The sequence below is a fragment of the Thunnus albacares genome, chromosome 3, assembly GCF_914725855.1.
Source record: "Thunnus albacares chromosome 3, fThuAlb1.1, whole genome shotgun sequence".
In the NCBI taxonomy this organism is placed as follows: domain Eukaryota; kingdom Metazoa; phylum Chordata; class Actinopteri; order Scombriformes; family Scombridae; genus Thunnus; species Thunnus albacares.
In genome coordinates this window covers 90,001-106,390 of record NC_058108.1, presented here as the reverse complement: position 1 = coordinate 106,390, position 16,390 = coordinate 90,001, and the positions used below count along the sequence as shown (strand labels likewise).

Sequence of the window (16,390 nt, the reverse complement as noted above, 5' to 3'; positions counted from 1 at the left end):
TTTTTCATACAAATCTATCTGCCTTATTTTCTGTCCGTTTCCCTCATTCTGTGTGTGTGTGTTTGTCTGGTTTCACAGTAAGGTGTTATGTATTTGGATGCAGTGAATGAGTTATTGCAGCGTCTTCTTCTGCAGCTGCATGTGCTTAACGTGCTGCGGAAATTCCAATAAAGAGGGATGAAGGGGAGTGTGGAAGGAGGGGGGAACGCTGGACAGAGGCAATCATCTCATTATAATGACCATTAAATCTCAACCCAAATTGGAAGAGAGCTTGATCCTCCACATTCAGCCTCCAAGGCCAGAGCACTAACTTCAGATGACTGTCTTCATTATGCAACAACATGCACTTCGTTCCTATTTAAATTGATCTGAATATTGTGGATTTTAGTCATCACTCTGCCAATGTTGCGATTAATATCCTTAGAGCCTATAAATTGCTTAAATCTGCACTCAATAATTTTATGATAATTTTGGTCTGTTGATCAGCCAGATGGTCTACTACTTTGGTCAAGACTGAAATATCTCAACAACTATTTAATGCGTTATCATGAAATTTTGTGACATTCACAGAGTGAGATGGAGAATGAGAGTAGTGACAAAGTCATAGATAATTGTGGCTCAGTTTTCCAGCCTGCAAACTTCTCTTTTATAAACCTCATTTCCAGCAAAAAGAAACATTTGATAAGCCCACTACTTGCTGAGCACCAAATGACAGACAGACAAATAGTGGCTGGCTGGTGAACATAGTGGAGCATCTAGCAAGCAAAAGAGACATTTGGTACAAACAGCTGGAAGGAGAGTGACTATTAGACTAACAGTGACTATTAGACTTACATTCATCAGGTGGAAAGAAACACAACTCCAAAAGACAGATTATGTTGCTAAAACACCATAAAAACCATAGGTGTAATACCTAAAACCAGGTGATAATATCAGATGATGAATTGTTCACACCTTGGTCTGCTGCCCACAGTTGGCCAACAAAATCAATTAATAGAACTTTAAAAGGACATTAAGTAATCAATGACTCTTGTTCACATGAGTGATTGACAGATAACACAACAAACAAGATGGAAACAACAGAGGCCTAAAAGATGCTGAGACAGTCTAGTCAAACAAAAATGTACATTATTGTTCTTGTGAACCAACATCAGTTTTTAAAGTTAAAGTTTTTAATGTCCCTCAACATAATGTTCGGCAGTATTGATCATTATTCTTTCTTGTTGTGGCACATTCCTGAATTGCCATTTTCTGTAAATTACTATCTGTAAATCATATCAATTGTTCTTTGACAGAAGCTATATAGTGATGTACAATGACTAAATAATAGTCACATTTTCATAACAGAAATGAGTGAATGTACACCAAACTAAACAATGATTCAACTGAAATCATTAAGTGGAAAACTCTTAAAATATACTTCACTGGTTTCTGACTTAAAGAACAACAGTGTTGTATTTTTTGGTTAATGCTGTGCTGAAATAATGCTTCCAAATGACAATATGGGCTGGAACATGAATTTTGTGGATATATGATATAGCCTGCTTATTTTGTCCTATTGGTACAGTAAAAATGTTACCCGTTACACTCTTAACCTTAATCCTACTGACTGGGGTCCCCGCAGACCACAGAGGAAGACTTTCTGTCATATCTCACAGATAATTTATTCTGTCATTCTAGTTTTTCATGACTTTGTCGTTCAGTGTGTTCCTAATGACTTCATTTCATTGTTTTCTGTTTCTCTTTTCTTTTTAAAAATACCAATATATTGTACCTGGGGGACCGCAGTCAAACGCACTCGCCTATGCAGTTTTAATAGATGGAACTATTTATTGAGTTCATGTTTTCCATGGGTCCTAATTTAAAGTATCACACACTCAGGGAGGTAGGGGCCCTCTGTCAGTCATTTGGAGGGCTTTGTGGAAAGATTGTACTTAGGATAAAAGCTGCAATTTGTATTAAAGAAAAGTATATATTTTCATTTTACACAATATGGAAATTAACTGTAACTTTCCTAAAATTATGTTTTTTTTCAGATGACATTTATTACATAACTAATAATGTTATGAGAAGAAATAAGTTAACAATTTGCTATGATGGTTGTTTCTTACAGTAGTTAATTCTTGGGATCCCCAGAGACCCCAGTCAGTAGTCCTTGTTGTTAAATATGTTGCTAAGATGAAGGTTAAATATGATTTAAACAAATACAGAGATACTGGATGAAATAAGTCTCTTCTACAGTTTCCAAAGGAATGCCCTTTAAATTATACATAATGTCCAACCTAAACAGCTTATTACGCTACCGTGTTTGCCTCATTAGTAGGGATGATAAGAGGGAAAATATGTGAAGTATTGTATCAGATTGTACTTCATTATTCAATTGGTTTTCTATTTTAGTCTGGGAAACATTTATAAAGAGGGAAGAGGATTATGAGAGAGGCTGGGAAAGTAATGTGTGCCAGCTGATATCATGGGAATTCCTGAATAAATTAACACAAACACAAACAGACACACCCACACACACACACACACACACACACACACACACACACACACACACACACAAATGACTGACCGTTCGTGTTCCCACGACATCTGCTGCCACAGAGTCCATTTGGTGGAGTTGGGAAGCTAAAATGATCCACGCGAACCCATCAGAGGAATGTGAGACGGCCCAGAGCGGTAACAGATGAGTGGATATGAGAAGCTTTAGTGGAACTGTGCAGTTGTGGTCATTTATTTAGTGATTAACAGTAACAATACTACGAATACAGAAATGATGTGCCAAGAATGGCTCATTGTTTTTCTTATGGTCAACAATTTCCCTTGAAAAGATCAAGACAAACAAGTATTTGAAGATTAGTCACAAATATAACATTTTATTTTTTTTAAAAAAGGCTCTGTAATTTCTTAAAACAGCTTTGCAATTAGATTTTACCAAATGTTACTCAAACAGCAATAAATAGTGCAATTAATTTTGAGCAGTGGCTTAATACACATTTGGTATGCTCGAGCAACTGTATATCTGCAAGACATTACAATACGCTACTAATTTGTTTTCCCAAATATGTTTCAATGGCAAATGTAATTGCTACCTAGATTTTGTTCACTAGGAACATTTATCCAGTGAAGTAAGTTCCATGTCTTCCACTTCAGTTTTTAATCTTCTATTTTTATTTATTTATAACTGTTTTAAATTCTATTTAAATGTGTCTTTTTATATTGTCTTGTGTTTCTTTTATATCTTGTCTTAATGCCTTGTGTAAAACATTTTGAATTTCCTTGTTGCTGAAAGGTGCTGTACAAATAAACTTGCCTTGCATTTTGGTGACACAGGGAGGTGGGAGTGGTGGGAGTTGTGGGAGTTGTGGGAGTTGTGGGACTGTGATACTCGACGTTCGCATCACGTGTCCTGTGTGTGTGTTTAGGTTTAGGCAACTAAAGCACTTTGGTTAACGTTAGGAAAATGTTGTGGTTTCAGTTAAATGTTAAGAAAAATTCAACATATCCTGTGTCAGCTTCAATTTAGTGTTTTCATTATTTAAGTAAGAATACGATCTCTCCCTAAGCAGCTGCTGTGAGTCCCTAAACATAAAGAAAGAATAATCATGCTTTTACGCTACAAGCTGATATAATATTGCAAGTGAGGATATTATAGGATAACAAATGAAATGCGTTGTCAGGGAATATTTTACTAATTTCATTCAGTATCAACATTTTGTGGCTTTGAAAAAACATCCAAAGTTTCCTTGCTAAAAATTCATAATCTGGCGGACGTTATATTTCTAAGAAAACATATTATCTGTCGCAAATTTGTGGTATAAAGATAATTTCTAGGAAACATGGTTGGTTAGTGAGTATTTAATGGGATTCCTTAAAAATAAACAGTGTACCTATTCATCATAATGAAGAAACATGTCACCCAGTGAGAGAGTATGACTCACTACTGTGTTTTTAATAGTTTATGGATAATAATTGAGGTCCGTGGCTCAGAGGAAGAAGCTGTATCAGGCTTCATGGTTGGTTTTCACTTTATATGCATTTTATTAATAATAAGAAAAATATAGATTATCACCTGACACATCCTCTAACCATTCTGTATCTTCTGAATAATATGAGGGAAACATATTCTATAAATCATTAGTGCTGTATCTTTTTCTTTGATAAGGTATTTGATTTCCTTGGTAAACCTTAAAGCTGTGGTGCCTCTAATAGTAATTTGTCAGTTGCATCGTGGTGGGAGTTTTGTTTCTCTAATAATGACAGTATTTTGCAGTTTGTAAGATTTCAAACACCATCATTATGGGTTCTGCCCATGAGTAAGACAACCCGTTGTGTAATCATTGCCATAGAAACTATTTTATAAACTGTGCTTTGGCTTTCTTTGTGCGACCCCCTACCATCAGTACCACCACCACTTCCAGTTCCCTGCAGAGTTTGACTCTAAAAGCTGTAAATAGGGGCCTTTTTATCAGAAAGAACTAATGAAATATGGACACATTTGAATTGTTTTTCATATTGTTTTTGAAATTTAAAGCTTATAAACAGAGTTCAGGTGTCTCTCAGTGTGAGCCATGTAGTTTGATCTGCTGTGACTCAAATCATTTTATTATTCTGGCTAAAATTGAGTGAAAACCATATCTTACTGTGGTGTCTAAAGAGGAAATCAATTTTGTATTATACCTGAAATTCTGGACAACATAATCAGTGTTTGTAACACAAACACCTCTCTTTCAAATGTAGAAATCAACCTCAAAAAACAAGAGACAAAATAGAAAATGAGGCACAAACAATGAGAGGAGAAGAGAAGGAACACATCAAACATTGCTTGTTTGCTGTTGTTCATTGCTGCATGTTTTGCGCACTCCCAGCTGGCAAAAATGATGTGCTGCTGAAAAGTCCCCATGAAAAAGATAAACATTAGCATCATAAAGCACTGCTTGACACATACGTTTTCTGTTTCTTTTTGGCAATAATGGTCAACAATTCTCAAGCAAACAATGTGGCTTTGCTAATTGTTTTTTTTATGCCATGAGGAATAGAAAAGGACCGACTAGTGACAGACTGTAGGCGGACAATGCTAGCCTGGATACAGCACCATGGAGCACTCGTTTGTTTGTTTTTTTTATATTCACCCACATTAGTCACATGGGTATGGAACAAATTTAGGTGAAAACAAAAATGGGGATTCATGAAGCTGAGCCCAGCTTGCAGATTGTTCATGTTGAATTGGACAATGTTTTTATTCATGTGTGAACTAATTATTTCATAGAATACGACAGTGGTTATGGCCACACAAATTCTGGTCAGTGTATTAGAAAATAGTGCTCTTCCATTCATTTAATAAGATGACACTTGACAGCCTTGCAGAGTGGAACTCTGAATCTCTTGTTTGTAACTTTAGGAAAGTAGTGCTGTTCATGCATATAAATCAAGACATTCCTATGAAACACTTGGGAAAAATATATCAAAATCTATTTTGAAATTTTGTGGTAAGCAGATGTTTTGAAGACTTTGTGAACTGCGCTGTACTGCGGACGACGGTTATTAAAGATGCAATAAGAGAATAGAGAATGGGATGCAGAAGAGAGAGCTACACGCAAACAAACGTGCGTGTGTGTTCTCGCACGCACAGACACAAACATCAGTAGATATGATGCGTTTGAAGGGTTTAATGCTGAAGATTATCACAACCCACACAAACACACACACACACACACACACACACACACACACACACACACACACACACACTCACACACACACACATAATGTGTGGGCCCACATTATGGGCCCGCTCCTCAGGAGTTGGCCCTTCTGTGACATTTGGAAAGGGCAAGAGGAGCATCACTCACACACACACACTCACACTCACACAGCTTTGACCTCCACACCATCAGGTGTCAGCATGGCCCCCCCACACAGAAGCTCAATACTCAGATTAACATCAGGATCCAGGATTAGTTTACCCCTACTGGGTTTGGACACTGCAAACTCGTTTCACCTGGCTGTTCAATAGCGATTGGAAGCCACCCACACAACCACACATCTATGCATCTAGTAGTACCACACAGATGCAGGTAGGTGCATACACATGGATAGGATAAGAGCATGTACCCATGAAGGTTGACATTAGGAAATGAAGCTAAAGCGATAAATATAATCAATGAAGGTCCTTACAAGTATAGTTATAAAGACCTGTCTGTGAGTGTATAAGAGGAAAATGGATGGAGAGCCTTTAACCCTGGCTGTATATTCATGAGAATCTCCCCTCTCCAAGTTACATAAACAGCAGAATAATGCATTAATGTTATTCCTCATCTCACATTCACAAGCCTATAAGACTCATTCTGGGACACTATTTCTGCTACAAAGTACAGAATAGTTGAAAAACTGCCTCAGCAACAAAACTCTGCCCCATCCTTTAGTGCCTGTGCTGTCTTACATAACGATGCCTCACAGCAAGCGAGCTTGTTCAAAATCCTTAAGAGGCATCTCTTCCTTCTTTTAAATTGTCAGGTTTAGCAAAGGATTGCTTGGCTTGACCATTGCACTCCTCACCAGTCAGTCAAAATCAGATCATTGATTTCTTTGATGCAAGGTTTGAGGAAAAGTCACGCTAAAAAGTGTGTGAACAAAGCCGCAGACTGCATGGTCTGGTTCGGAGCGTGACAGCATGTCAGACCCCTACGTCTTCTCTATTAGACGTGCTATGTCCCATGATCTTCTCTATTTATATTTAACAAGGAAATCTGGATGCTTCTACAGCCGCGGTGTGCTTTTCATTCTGAAAGGTTAGCAGATGAACTGCAGCCCTGAGACTGGGGTCAATACAGCAGGTTTGGCTGTTTTTATCTCTTCTGTCTGTCTGAGAGGCTGCAGCTCCTGTTGTTCGATGAGTCACTCACCAGGCTGAAGCAGGAAATAATGCTGTGCTACTGCCACCATGTGGACACTGTAATTTTAGAGTTCAATTCCAAAATCCCTCCCTCCCTCTCCACGTCGTTATCTCATTACTGGAAAACAGCATTTGGCACTTGCACTAATTTCAAAGGTAAAATGTTTGCAAATACAAGATGCCACTGCAAATTGAGATGCTAATAATTACTTATTTATATTAAGCATAATTCTGACAGTTTGCTCACAAAATGAATAATTAGCATCTTGAATTTACATGTATTTCAGTGTTGGATATAATTGACCTGAACTATTGATTTATTGTCATAAACATCACTCCTACATGACGTAAAGCTGCTATTGATATTATAATTGGCCAAAAGTATGTTACACACACTTGTATCAGGAGCTGGTTTTCATGGTTTAGGCTTGGCCCCTTAAATCCATTTAAGGGAAATCATAGTACTACAATAATATAGTGTGTGTGCTTTGTGGCAAGTTTTTTGGGACCCTTTCCTGTGTCGTAATGACAATGCCCTGCACAAAGTGAGACCCGTAATAAGAATGGTTTTCTGAGTTTGGTGTGGATGAACTTGACTGGCGTGCACCGAGCGCCGGCCTAAACCCCGCTGAACACCGGCGGGAGGAACTGTGATGCTGAATTCAAGCATCAGGATTCAATTATCTGGTTCCTGAATTAGAGCAAATCCCTGCTCAGAGGAGCAGATTACAGCCCGTAGTTTGTGAATGATGTGAGTTCAACAGTCAAATATTGGTGTAAGGTTCATGTTTCCACATACTTTATCCAGATGTCCTTATACTTCTGGCCATGTAGTGTATTTTCAGATAGTGACACTGGTCAGGTTTATTTGTATTGGCAGAATTTTCAACTGGAAGGCTAACCAGAGGTTGGACTGCAAATAAGCTTTAGCTAGACAGCCTATGTACTGTACATCTGTATTGTCCCTTACATTATTAAATAAAATAAACAAATACATGATCATAATCCTCGCTTATAGTTTAGTCACTTGTGATCTTTGCCTCCTTTAAGTAAAGGCTTCAAAACACCATCTATATCCATGACATACACTCTTCTGTCGTTGGGTTTAGGTCCACCAGCAGTTCGACCCAGACATCTGACGATACAGAACAGACAAACGTGTGAATGAGACAAAGAGAAAGAAAAAAGAAAACGAGGCAGGAACTGTGTCGCTCTCTCGTGTGTACATGAGGTTCTTTCAATTCAGAGGCTGTGACATCGAACTGTCAGTGAAGTGCTGACAGGTAACACACACACACACACGCACATACACACACACTTTCTCATACTGTTGTAATTGAAAGCTGTCACTTTGAGATTTTCTCCTCCACAGGGATTTGCACTGGTTGGCTGCAGCTCCAGGACTTCACTTGTCTCTTCTCTGTGATATTACACCTCACCTCTAGATTACAGTATTACTCGCTCTCGCTCTACTGTACATACAGTAACACATTTTTTCATCTCTCTTTTGTATATGCACACACAAACCTGCTAATAAATGGCTGTCTCTCACAATTTCAGCGGTGAAAAACAACTGAACAAGGTCCAAATGAATAAATAGGACATGGTGACTCAGAAAATGGATCAAATTTAGTCTCCGGTTCAGTTCACTCCAGAGTGACAGCATCGGTCTAATTGGCCATGCTTATACCTTGATTTGCACAGGTTGTTGCGGATTGCAGTTGAAGTGGTGAGGTCGAGCCATCTGAAGCAGAATAATTTGTGTTTGTCACTTTGCAAGTCTCAGTATTCTCTGATGTCTAAATCTTCTCCCTCTCTCTTCCATTCGCTCTCTGCTATAACTAAACAGTGTAATTCATCTATTATGGATTAGGCCCTAAATTAGGTTAGCACATTTTTAATCATTCATGTGGGCTCACTTCTTTGACTGGCCTGCTGAATCATTAATTAGGAGTTTTGGAGATGCTAATTTTTTCTATGATCCGCATGAACATCTGAAAGTTGGGTGAATTGATGGATGCCTGTTTTTCTGTTCTGTACCTGGGCATGAAGAGTGAATCAAGGACCGAGCATAAATTTTGGAATAATATGCGTAGCCAAGGACTCGCGTCCACCCACCCGTCCGCACACGCAAACACACCAGAGATCATACTAAGCTTTTTTTAATATCAGCATGATATGAAGGCACAGGAACAGATGGCGGATATAAGATAAGATGAGTTTATATCAGAAATGTCCAGCTAACACACACAAACACAAACACACACTCCAAATTTTCATATCCCTGTGGAGTAGCTGATAATACACTTTACATTCCATAGTGTGTTTCACGGTGGATAAAGAACTCTAGCAGGGCTTTTAAATGCAAATACAATACAGATCAAAAACTAAATCCAACAAAGTAAGCAGGGAGCTGTGGCACCCTGCTCGCATGCACGTACTAACATCCTTATAACAAATACATGAGAGATATCCAGATAGTGGACAAGGAAAACTGTTTTGGACATTTCCAGTTCAGCTTGGGGGCAGGAAAAGGTACAGTATCTGTGTGCTGTGCACTTTTTTAGCCTGGTTTTAATTTAATTAGTTATTTTTATCCATTTTTTCCCCTACAGTCCGTCTCACTGATTTGAACCAATCAATATTTAGCAGGATTTTGGTCAGTGTCAATTTGAGAAAATCAAACCCACACAGTGTTGCTAAAGCAGATTAGCTGAATTTTCAAGTGATAACTCTTCATAAATAATACTTAAAGATCTTTGTTTTCCTTTGATGTTGTTTATTTAGTCATGAATAAAATACTTAAAGCCCCCCTCCACTCAAAAATGTGTTTTTGTTATTGTTCCTTCAGTTGAATGTTTGAGCTTCACTGTGTCGAGTTTAACTAGAAGATTGTTTTCACTTCGTTTGCTGCTGTAGGGGGAAGGCTGTACCTAAAAGCAGGATTTGTGACATCACAACTAGTTTGGAGCCAATCGTGGTCCAGTATGCAACTTACACAAGTGTGATGTGGAAACTGGAACCTTCAGTGCATTTACACTGAGAATTTACTTTTAAATCAAGTAGGAGACATTGTGTGTCCAGCAGTTAAAGCTTTGAAATGAAAAATATTTACATATTTATAGATTCTAGAGTATTTAATGAAGGAGAAGGAGTAGATGTAATTTTAAGAATTTTAACAAGATCATTTTACTAATTGTACCATATTAGACACAAATTATTATTCAAAGTAGGCTGTTTTATATACATTTTAAAAGATATCTGGAGGGGATCTTTAAGATTTGCCAAGTTTTTAGGGGCTTAAATATGACAAATCACCCGACAGATCCACCTCATCTGACAAAGCAATTGAATTCATAAAGAAAACATTCTTACAGTTTGCTCAAGGCAATCACACCAAAAAAGAATTATGTGAAAGGCATTTTAATGTAAATATCCAAAGAGCTTTGAGACTCAAACAAGTTACTGTGTAATTCTTGAATAAAACGAGGGAACATCTTTTATGGTAAATCCCCTACCAATTAACCTACGCATGAAAGCTTTGAGTGTGCAAGAACTGAGAACTAATCTGGAGGAAAACTGCACTCTGTTCCCTCTGTTACAGTCTGAGCTCCATGCAGCGGTCCTGCTCCACACTCTGCCTTCTACAGTTGTATGCTATGCAAAAGTTTGAGCACCCCTTGAAAAATAATACATTTTGGTGAACAAAAATAAAAACAACAAAAACAAAGGTTTGGGTGCCCTACATAGTCAGTACTTAGTAACACCCCCTCTGGCAGAAAATTAGCAAATAGCTTGCAAACGCTTCTTGTAGTCAGTTAAAATTCTTTCAGTTCTTGTTTTTGGGATTTTCTCCAGTTCTTCCTCACAAAATGCTTCTAGTTTTGCAATATTTTTGGTCTGTCTTGCATGCAGCTGTTTTAAGATCCTCCCATAGATTTTCAGTTATGTTGAAGTCTGTCGGACTGTGAGGGCCGTTCCAAAATGGTGGATTTCAAGGTATGTTTAGGATCATTATCTTGTTGTAGAAGTCGTCCTCTTTTCCGTTTCAGCCTTTTTACAGACAGCATGATGTTTGGAATCCATTCTTCCCTCCACCTGTGTAGTGTTTCCACTGGCTGCAACACAGGGGCCGATCCAGATTATTTTCAGGTTGGGGGCACAAGGGGAAACAACACTTAAACTGGGGGGGTCACCCAAAAATGACAACTGACGCTTCCATCGTTACCACAGCAACCCATGCAGATAAGTTGGTGATATCTTTCTCCAGCATTAAAACAAAGACTGAATCTAAATTTCCACCCAATAACTTGTGGACTCCAGTCGTATGTACCATGATATGTTCACCATCATAACGTTCAGTCTGCGCTGGCGCCGGCCCACAAGGGGATAAAAGTGTGTGGGACTCAAGACTTCCAGTGTTTCCATGGAGATAAATTGAAATTCCTGAACCTGTAACTCATTTCAAAGTGTTTTTCTGAATGTCTGCTGCTAATATTATATCCACATTAAATCCACAAGTGAGGACCTTCACATTGTTTACAGACAAAAACCAACCGTTGCCTTTCTAGTTTAACAGATTATAATAAACAAATCCAACTTACTGAGCCTGTAGGTCTGTTACTCTGTGTGTAGCCTACATTACACCTCACCACATCAATTAATTTACACAACAAAAGTTAAAAAAGTTAAATGTCGTTAAAAGTAAATATGTTACATACCCTATTATTATTAATATTATTATTGTTTTTTATTATTGATAATAATAAGTAGTATTATTATTTTCTTTTACATTGTCACTTTATAGCCTGTTGCTGCAGAGTCTGGTGAGCCCAAGCGGACTCTGTGGAAGTCTGCAGAAAGTCCACTTGAGGTCACTTGTGGACTTGCCAGGAATGCGTCTGCAAAGTCCGGACATGTGGATTCAGCTGAAGTGTGCAGATACGTCTGACTAGTGACGTCTGGACACACAAATCCAATCTGATCACAGTACAAAGTGAATAAAGTGCCTAAACTTTTGCACATGATGTTTTTAATTTTGTTCATTTATGACATGAAAAGTAATTATTATGTATTAATGTTCTATATTCTAGAGAGGCTGTGTTTACATCTTTTCAATTAAAAGATTATCAAATTATGTTATTCGTCAAGGTGTGCCCAAACTTTTACATACAACTGTATTGTGCTTCAGCTCTCCATTTGCTTTGGTGACCTGGTTATACTGGTTATACTGGTTATACTGGTTATACTGCAGTCTTATCTCACTTCCTCTCTCACCTGATTATCCAGCGGTGGAGTTGCCTTCCATCCTCAGTCAGCAAAGTCCAGCTTCAGTTGGATGAACTCAGTTTCATAACGACTGCGTGGAGGTTATGGCCCTTTACAACTTGCAGAACCTCCCATACGGCACATATTTGGAAGCAATGAGTAGTGATAAGGCTACATCATATTTATTGATCAAAGCATAGAGGAGATTATAGCCCCCGTCATGGCCAAATTTGCACTATCGGCACATCATAATAGTTAATTCCTTTAGGGAGTAGAATGTTTCTTTGAGAAGGTGCCAGAGGACAGCGAATGACTTACAGTGTTTTAAGGTAAAGTGCAGTTTAGAAGTGAGGCAGCTTTGTATTCACCCCTAGAGAACTAAAACACGAGTTTTCATCACTGCAATCTGGGATTTTTCACATAATCAGACCACAGATGTCATGTTTGTTCTTTATTTGAACATATTCTGACCTGTTATTGCATTCAGGCTTTTTTTTCTAATGTTTTGTCAGTTTTGTACTCGAAGAAACTTTCTTCCATTCTAACTGCATTTTTACAGTTTACAGTCAAAGTATTGTATTTAGTGTAGTGTGTCTTGTGTGTTTTTTGCTTTGTACTGTTTAATATTGTGCTGTTATATGTATATATTACTATATTTTAAATTGTAAGGGACTGCAGATGAAAATTAACTTGAAGCTAAATCTGGCACAGTGCATCATTTATGTTAAAAACTGTACACTGTCCCGATAAATAAATACAATACAAAAATAACTGTGAAGTTGTTTCACATGTTTATAGTGAATGTTATTGACCTGATAGTGTGAGGTTCTGTAATATTAACATTTTCTCATTTCCTCTCAGGTTGTTTATTCATTTCCATCTGATGCTATGTAGCTACAGATATTTATTTTAATATTAACTTGAAAGTCAGAATAGAAAGCCTCTCCATGTTCTCCCTTAAAACCATTAAAGTGCAGTCCACATGGCTCTTCAGTCAGCAGATAATTCCTCCAGATTTAAAAGTGCACCAGTCTGTTCTGGGTACAATTCAGGTTGAATTACGTTACCTTTTACTGGAAGCCAGGGGTGATTTTCTTTCATACTGAACCTTACATGATATATTCACTTGATCAGCACTATTCTAGCCCCAAACCATTTGAAACATTTTCAACTCTGGTGAAATTTCAATGTTCCATCAGATTTTTAGTTCAACCTGCAGAAACGAGAGAGAGAGAGGTGTGAATGTGTGTGCAAGGCGGTAGCTTAAATGAACCACTAAGTGGCGCCTTTGTGCCGTTTGCTCCCTGGAGAATTTAGCCTCAGTTATTACAGATTCATTTCGAATTCATGCAGAAGAGATGCAGGTACTATCAAATGATCATTGTTGCAGTGGCTAAAGAACTATTCCCATCAGTACTACTGAGTATTCTGAATGAAGAGTAACCCTAACCCTAATCCCATCAATAATAAAAGAATAGAGAACCAGTTATCTTGCATTTCCTTAATCAACCAAAGCAAAACACTTATATTTTAGAAAGACTGAATGAAATATGTCCTTGCAATGAATTCTTAGATAATGTAGACTGTTATTTATATGAAAGCAGCTAAATGTGTTGGCGCATCTCTTATTGTAACCTAGAATCATATACTCTATCTTTTTCTGCTGATTTGTTTTGTCTTTTAGCATAGTATACTGATTCTTTGGTATTTTCTTTGGTATTTTTTGTATTTTTTAATTGATTTTTTTTTATCCTAACACTTTCTGTTTCATAAGAGTCCAAATGTTAACCATTGTGAATTGAAATTATAATCATAATCAAGTCTTGTAACAGGAAATACAAAATAGATGGACAAGAACAATGACAATGAAATAATAATAATAATAATAATAATAATAATAATAATAATAATAATAATAATAATAATAATAATACAAGTAGCCTACAGTAAAAAGGCAAAAAACAAAATAAAACAAAATAAAGGCAATTCTATATGTTTTATATTATAATGTAATTATAATAATTGATTGTACATATACCCTTTTTCTTTTGAAGAGATTTGAGAGAGCTGAAAAAATGTGTGAAATCTTGAAGGATCAGAGTAAAAATGGTAATTTACTTTTTTGTCTATGAACAGAAAGATAATATACAAACATTCAGGTAAACAGTAGAAACACATACAAAGCAGATTTAAATAACATAAATACATATGAAGAACATAAAATGAAATATTGAAATATTGAAAATATTGAATTCCATAAAATAAGAAAGCACATAATAATAACACAAAATACAAACACAAAATAACACATTTCTTTGTATTTTTGCCCCTTTTTTCCTTGGAATTGTGGCGATGACGTCACGCAAGGATTGTCTGTCGATACCCGACAAATCGAACAAGAAACGGAAGTGCAGCGTGAGAAAACAGTTGAGATATTGTGTGTATGAAGTTAGTTAGCTAACGTTCACTCAAATCATTGCTGAAAGAACGAGGCAAAAGCGGCGATTTATCAAAGGAAGTGTTTTATTTCTGGCATATATCCTCCGTATTTAGTCCTCCTGGACTAACCCGTCACTTTCTCTGAGAACAGGAGCGGCGTCAGGTAACGTTAGTAGTTTGAGAAAACGTTGAAGAAATTACTAAGCTAACTGACAAGCTAGTAACGTTGTGCTTCCTCGTTTTGTCGTCCAATTGTTTAAAGTTGCCAGCAAAGTTAGATGTAATGTATAACGTCGACCAGTGCTGTTTTCTGAGTTTGCATTTTGACGATAACACGACAACCACAGACTCAACCACATGCTGGCTAGCTGGTTGTCAGCTAACGTTAGTACCCGGCTGGCAAACGAAGTGGCTCCGTTACATCTCGCTTCATTTCCTCATAGATGCCAAATAAACTTAATGTGGAATCGCTGACCATTAATATTCATATTTAACCCACTACATGTCTCTCCAGTTAAGCAGTTGTTTACTGGCACCAGTTACAACTGTTCAAATGTGATTCAACAATCTCAACAACAAAACTCAGATACACCTCCAGTTAAATACCTTCTGTTTAGTCTTGTTTAAGTCTTAATACATGTTGTGTGCTGTCAGGCAGAATGGATCCAGCTCTGCTGAGGGAGAGGGAGCTGTTCAAGAAGAGAGCTCTGTCTACTCCAGCAGTAGAGAAGAGACCAGCTGCTTCAGACTCTGGATCACACAAGAAGAAGAAGCCCAAAGTTGACAAGGAGAGCTCCTCCGGGTCGAAACACAGTGCCGGTAAGTGAAGCACACTCTATAGATCAATTCTAACATGTTTTACTGTTACACTGAATGAGTTCTCCTGTGTTGTGTGGAAGGATGTCGTTGCACTACTACGCCCATCACACCATTCAACATGTTTACAGCTGGTACAGTCTTTAAATGTCATCACACTGGCTGAAACAATACCAAATCCAAGTTGTTCCAGTTTTTGCAGAAAGCTCAAACAGCTTCTACCTTTTGTGATGTTATTTTTGTTAAACTATGTTTCATCCTCTAATCCTCAACATCTGAATGTGTCTCCCATTCATACCTCTCTAAATCATCACAATTCAGCTTGAAACAAACATTTTTCATTGTGTGTTTTATATCTAAACAAAGTAAACCAACATGTAAGAATTGGATTTTGAGCAGTGGTGCCTTGTTGTTGCAGCCTCAGACTGTGATGGCAGATGTCTGTACAGTGGAGATTTGGTATCAGTGATGCATCAGAAAGTGAAAAAATGCTTTAGTCTATTTATGTAGAAAATTTATATTTATTTAAATTTTCTGTGATCAGCAGAATTAGAGACAATCAATGAGGTCACCTGAAATCTACCAGTGTCAGATTGTTTTGCTGATTTTTTTCTTTGTATTATTTCAGTTTTAGTATATTTACGTTGAGCCAGCGAACTACCTCAGTTATGAGATGGTGTAGATTAGATTCCTGCCAATATTCCAAACAATATCTGAGTTAACTGAATCTCTAATGTCATGAGATAATAAGGCAGCGAGGACATTACCATGAATGATGTGTTTTGTCATTAATTTTCCAGCATATTGTGATGTGATTGTGTTCAACAAGATTGTACAGAAACTAACTTTTTGGTAAACTGCATTTTACCTGATTCATTACCTGATGGAGAAACTAAAGTAATTACATCTCAATGCCAACACACAATCATCACTCAGTAAGTCCTTTGAGACTTTGAAGGCTGTGTTTGA

General features: G+C 37.4%; 2 protein-coding genes across 3 annotated transcripts in view; one reads left to right on the top strand and one right to left on the bottom strand.

Moving 5' to 3' along the window:
* Positions 1-14,554: 14,554 nt before the first annotated feature.
* gtf2e2 (general transcription factor IIE, polypeptide 2, beta) overlaps positions 14,555-16,390 on the top strand; it is a 9,972-nt gene continuing 8,136 nt past the window's right edge. The window contains exons 1-2 of one of the 2 annotated variants that reach the window (XM_044345542.1): positions 14,555-14,768; positions 15,260-15,424. In XM_044345542.1, the coding sequence (XP_044201477.1) occupies positions 15,265-15,424 (160 nt within the window). In that variant the 5' untranslated portion in view covers positions 14,555-14,768; positions 15,260-15,264. The remainder of the gene's footprint in view (positions 14,769-15,259; positions 15,425-16,390) is intronic. The other variant, XM_044345541.1, reaches the window with a different exon arrangement.
* smim18 (small integral membrane protein 18) overlaps positions 15,439-16,390 on the bottom strand; it is a 5,968-nt gene continuing 5,016 nt past the window's right edge. Inside the window, exon 2 of the mRNA XM_044345545.1 lies at positions 15,439-16,390. This exon is cut by the window's right edge and continues 1,339 nt beyond it. The gene's annotated coding sequence lies outside the window, so the exon portion shown is untranslated.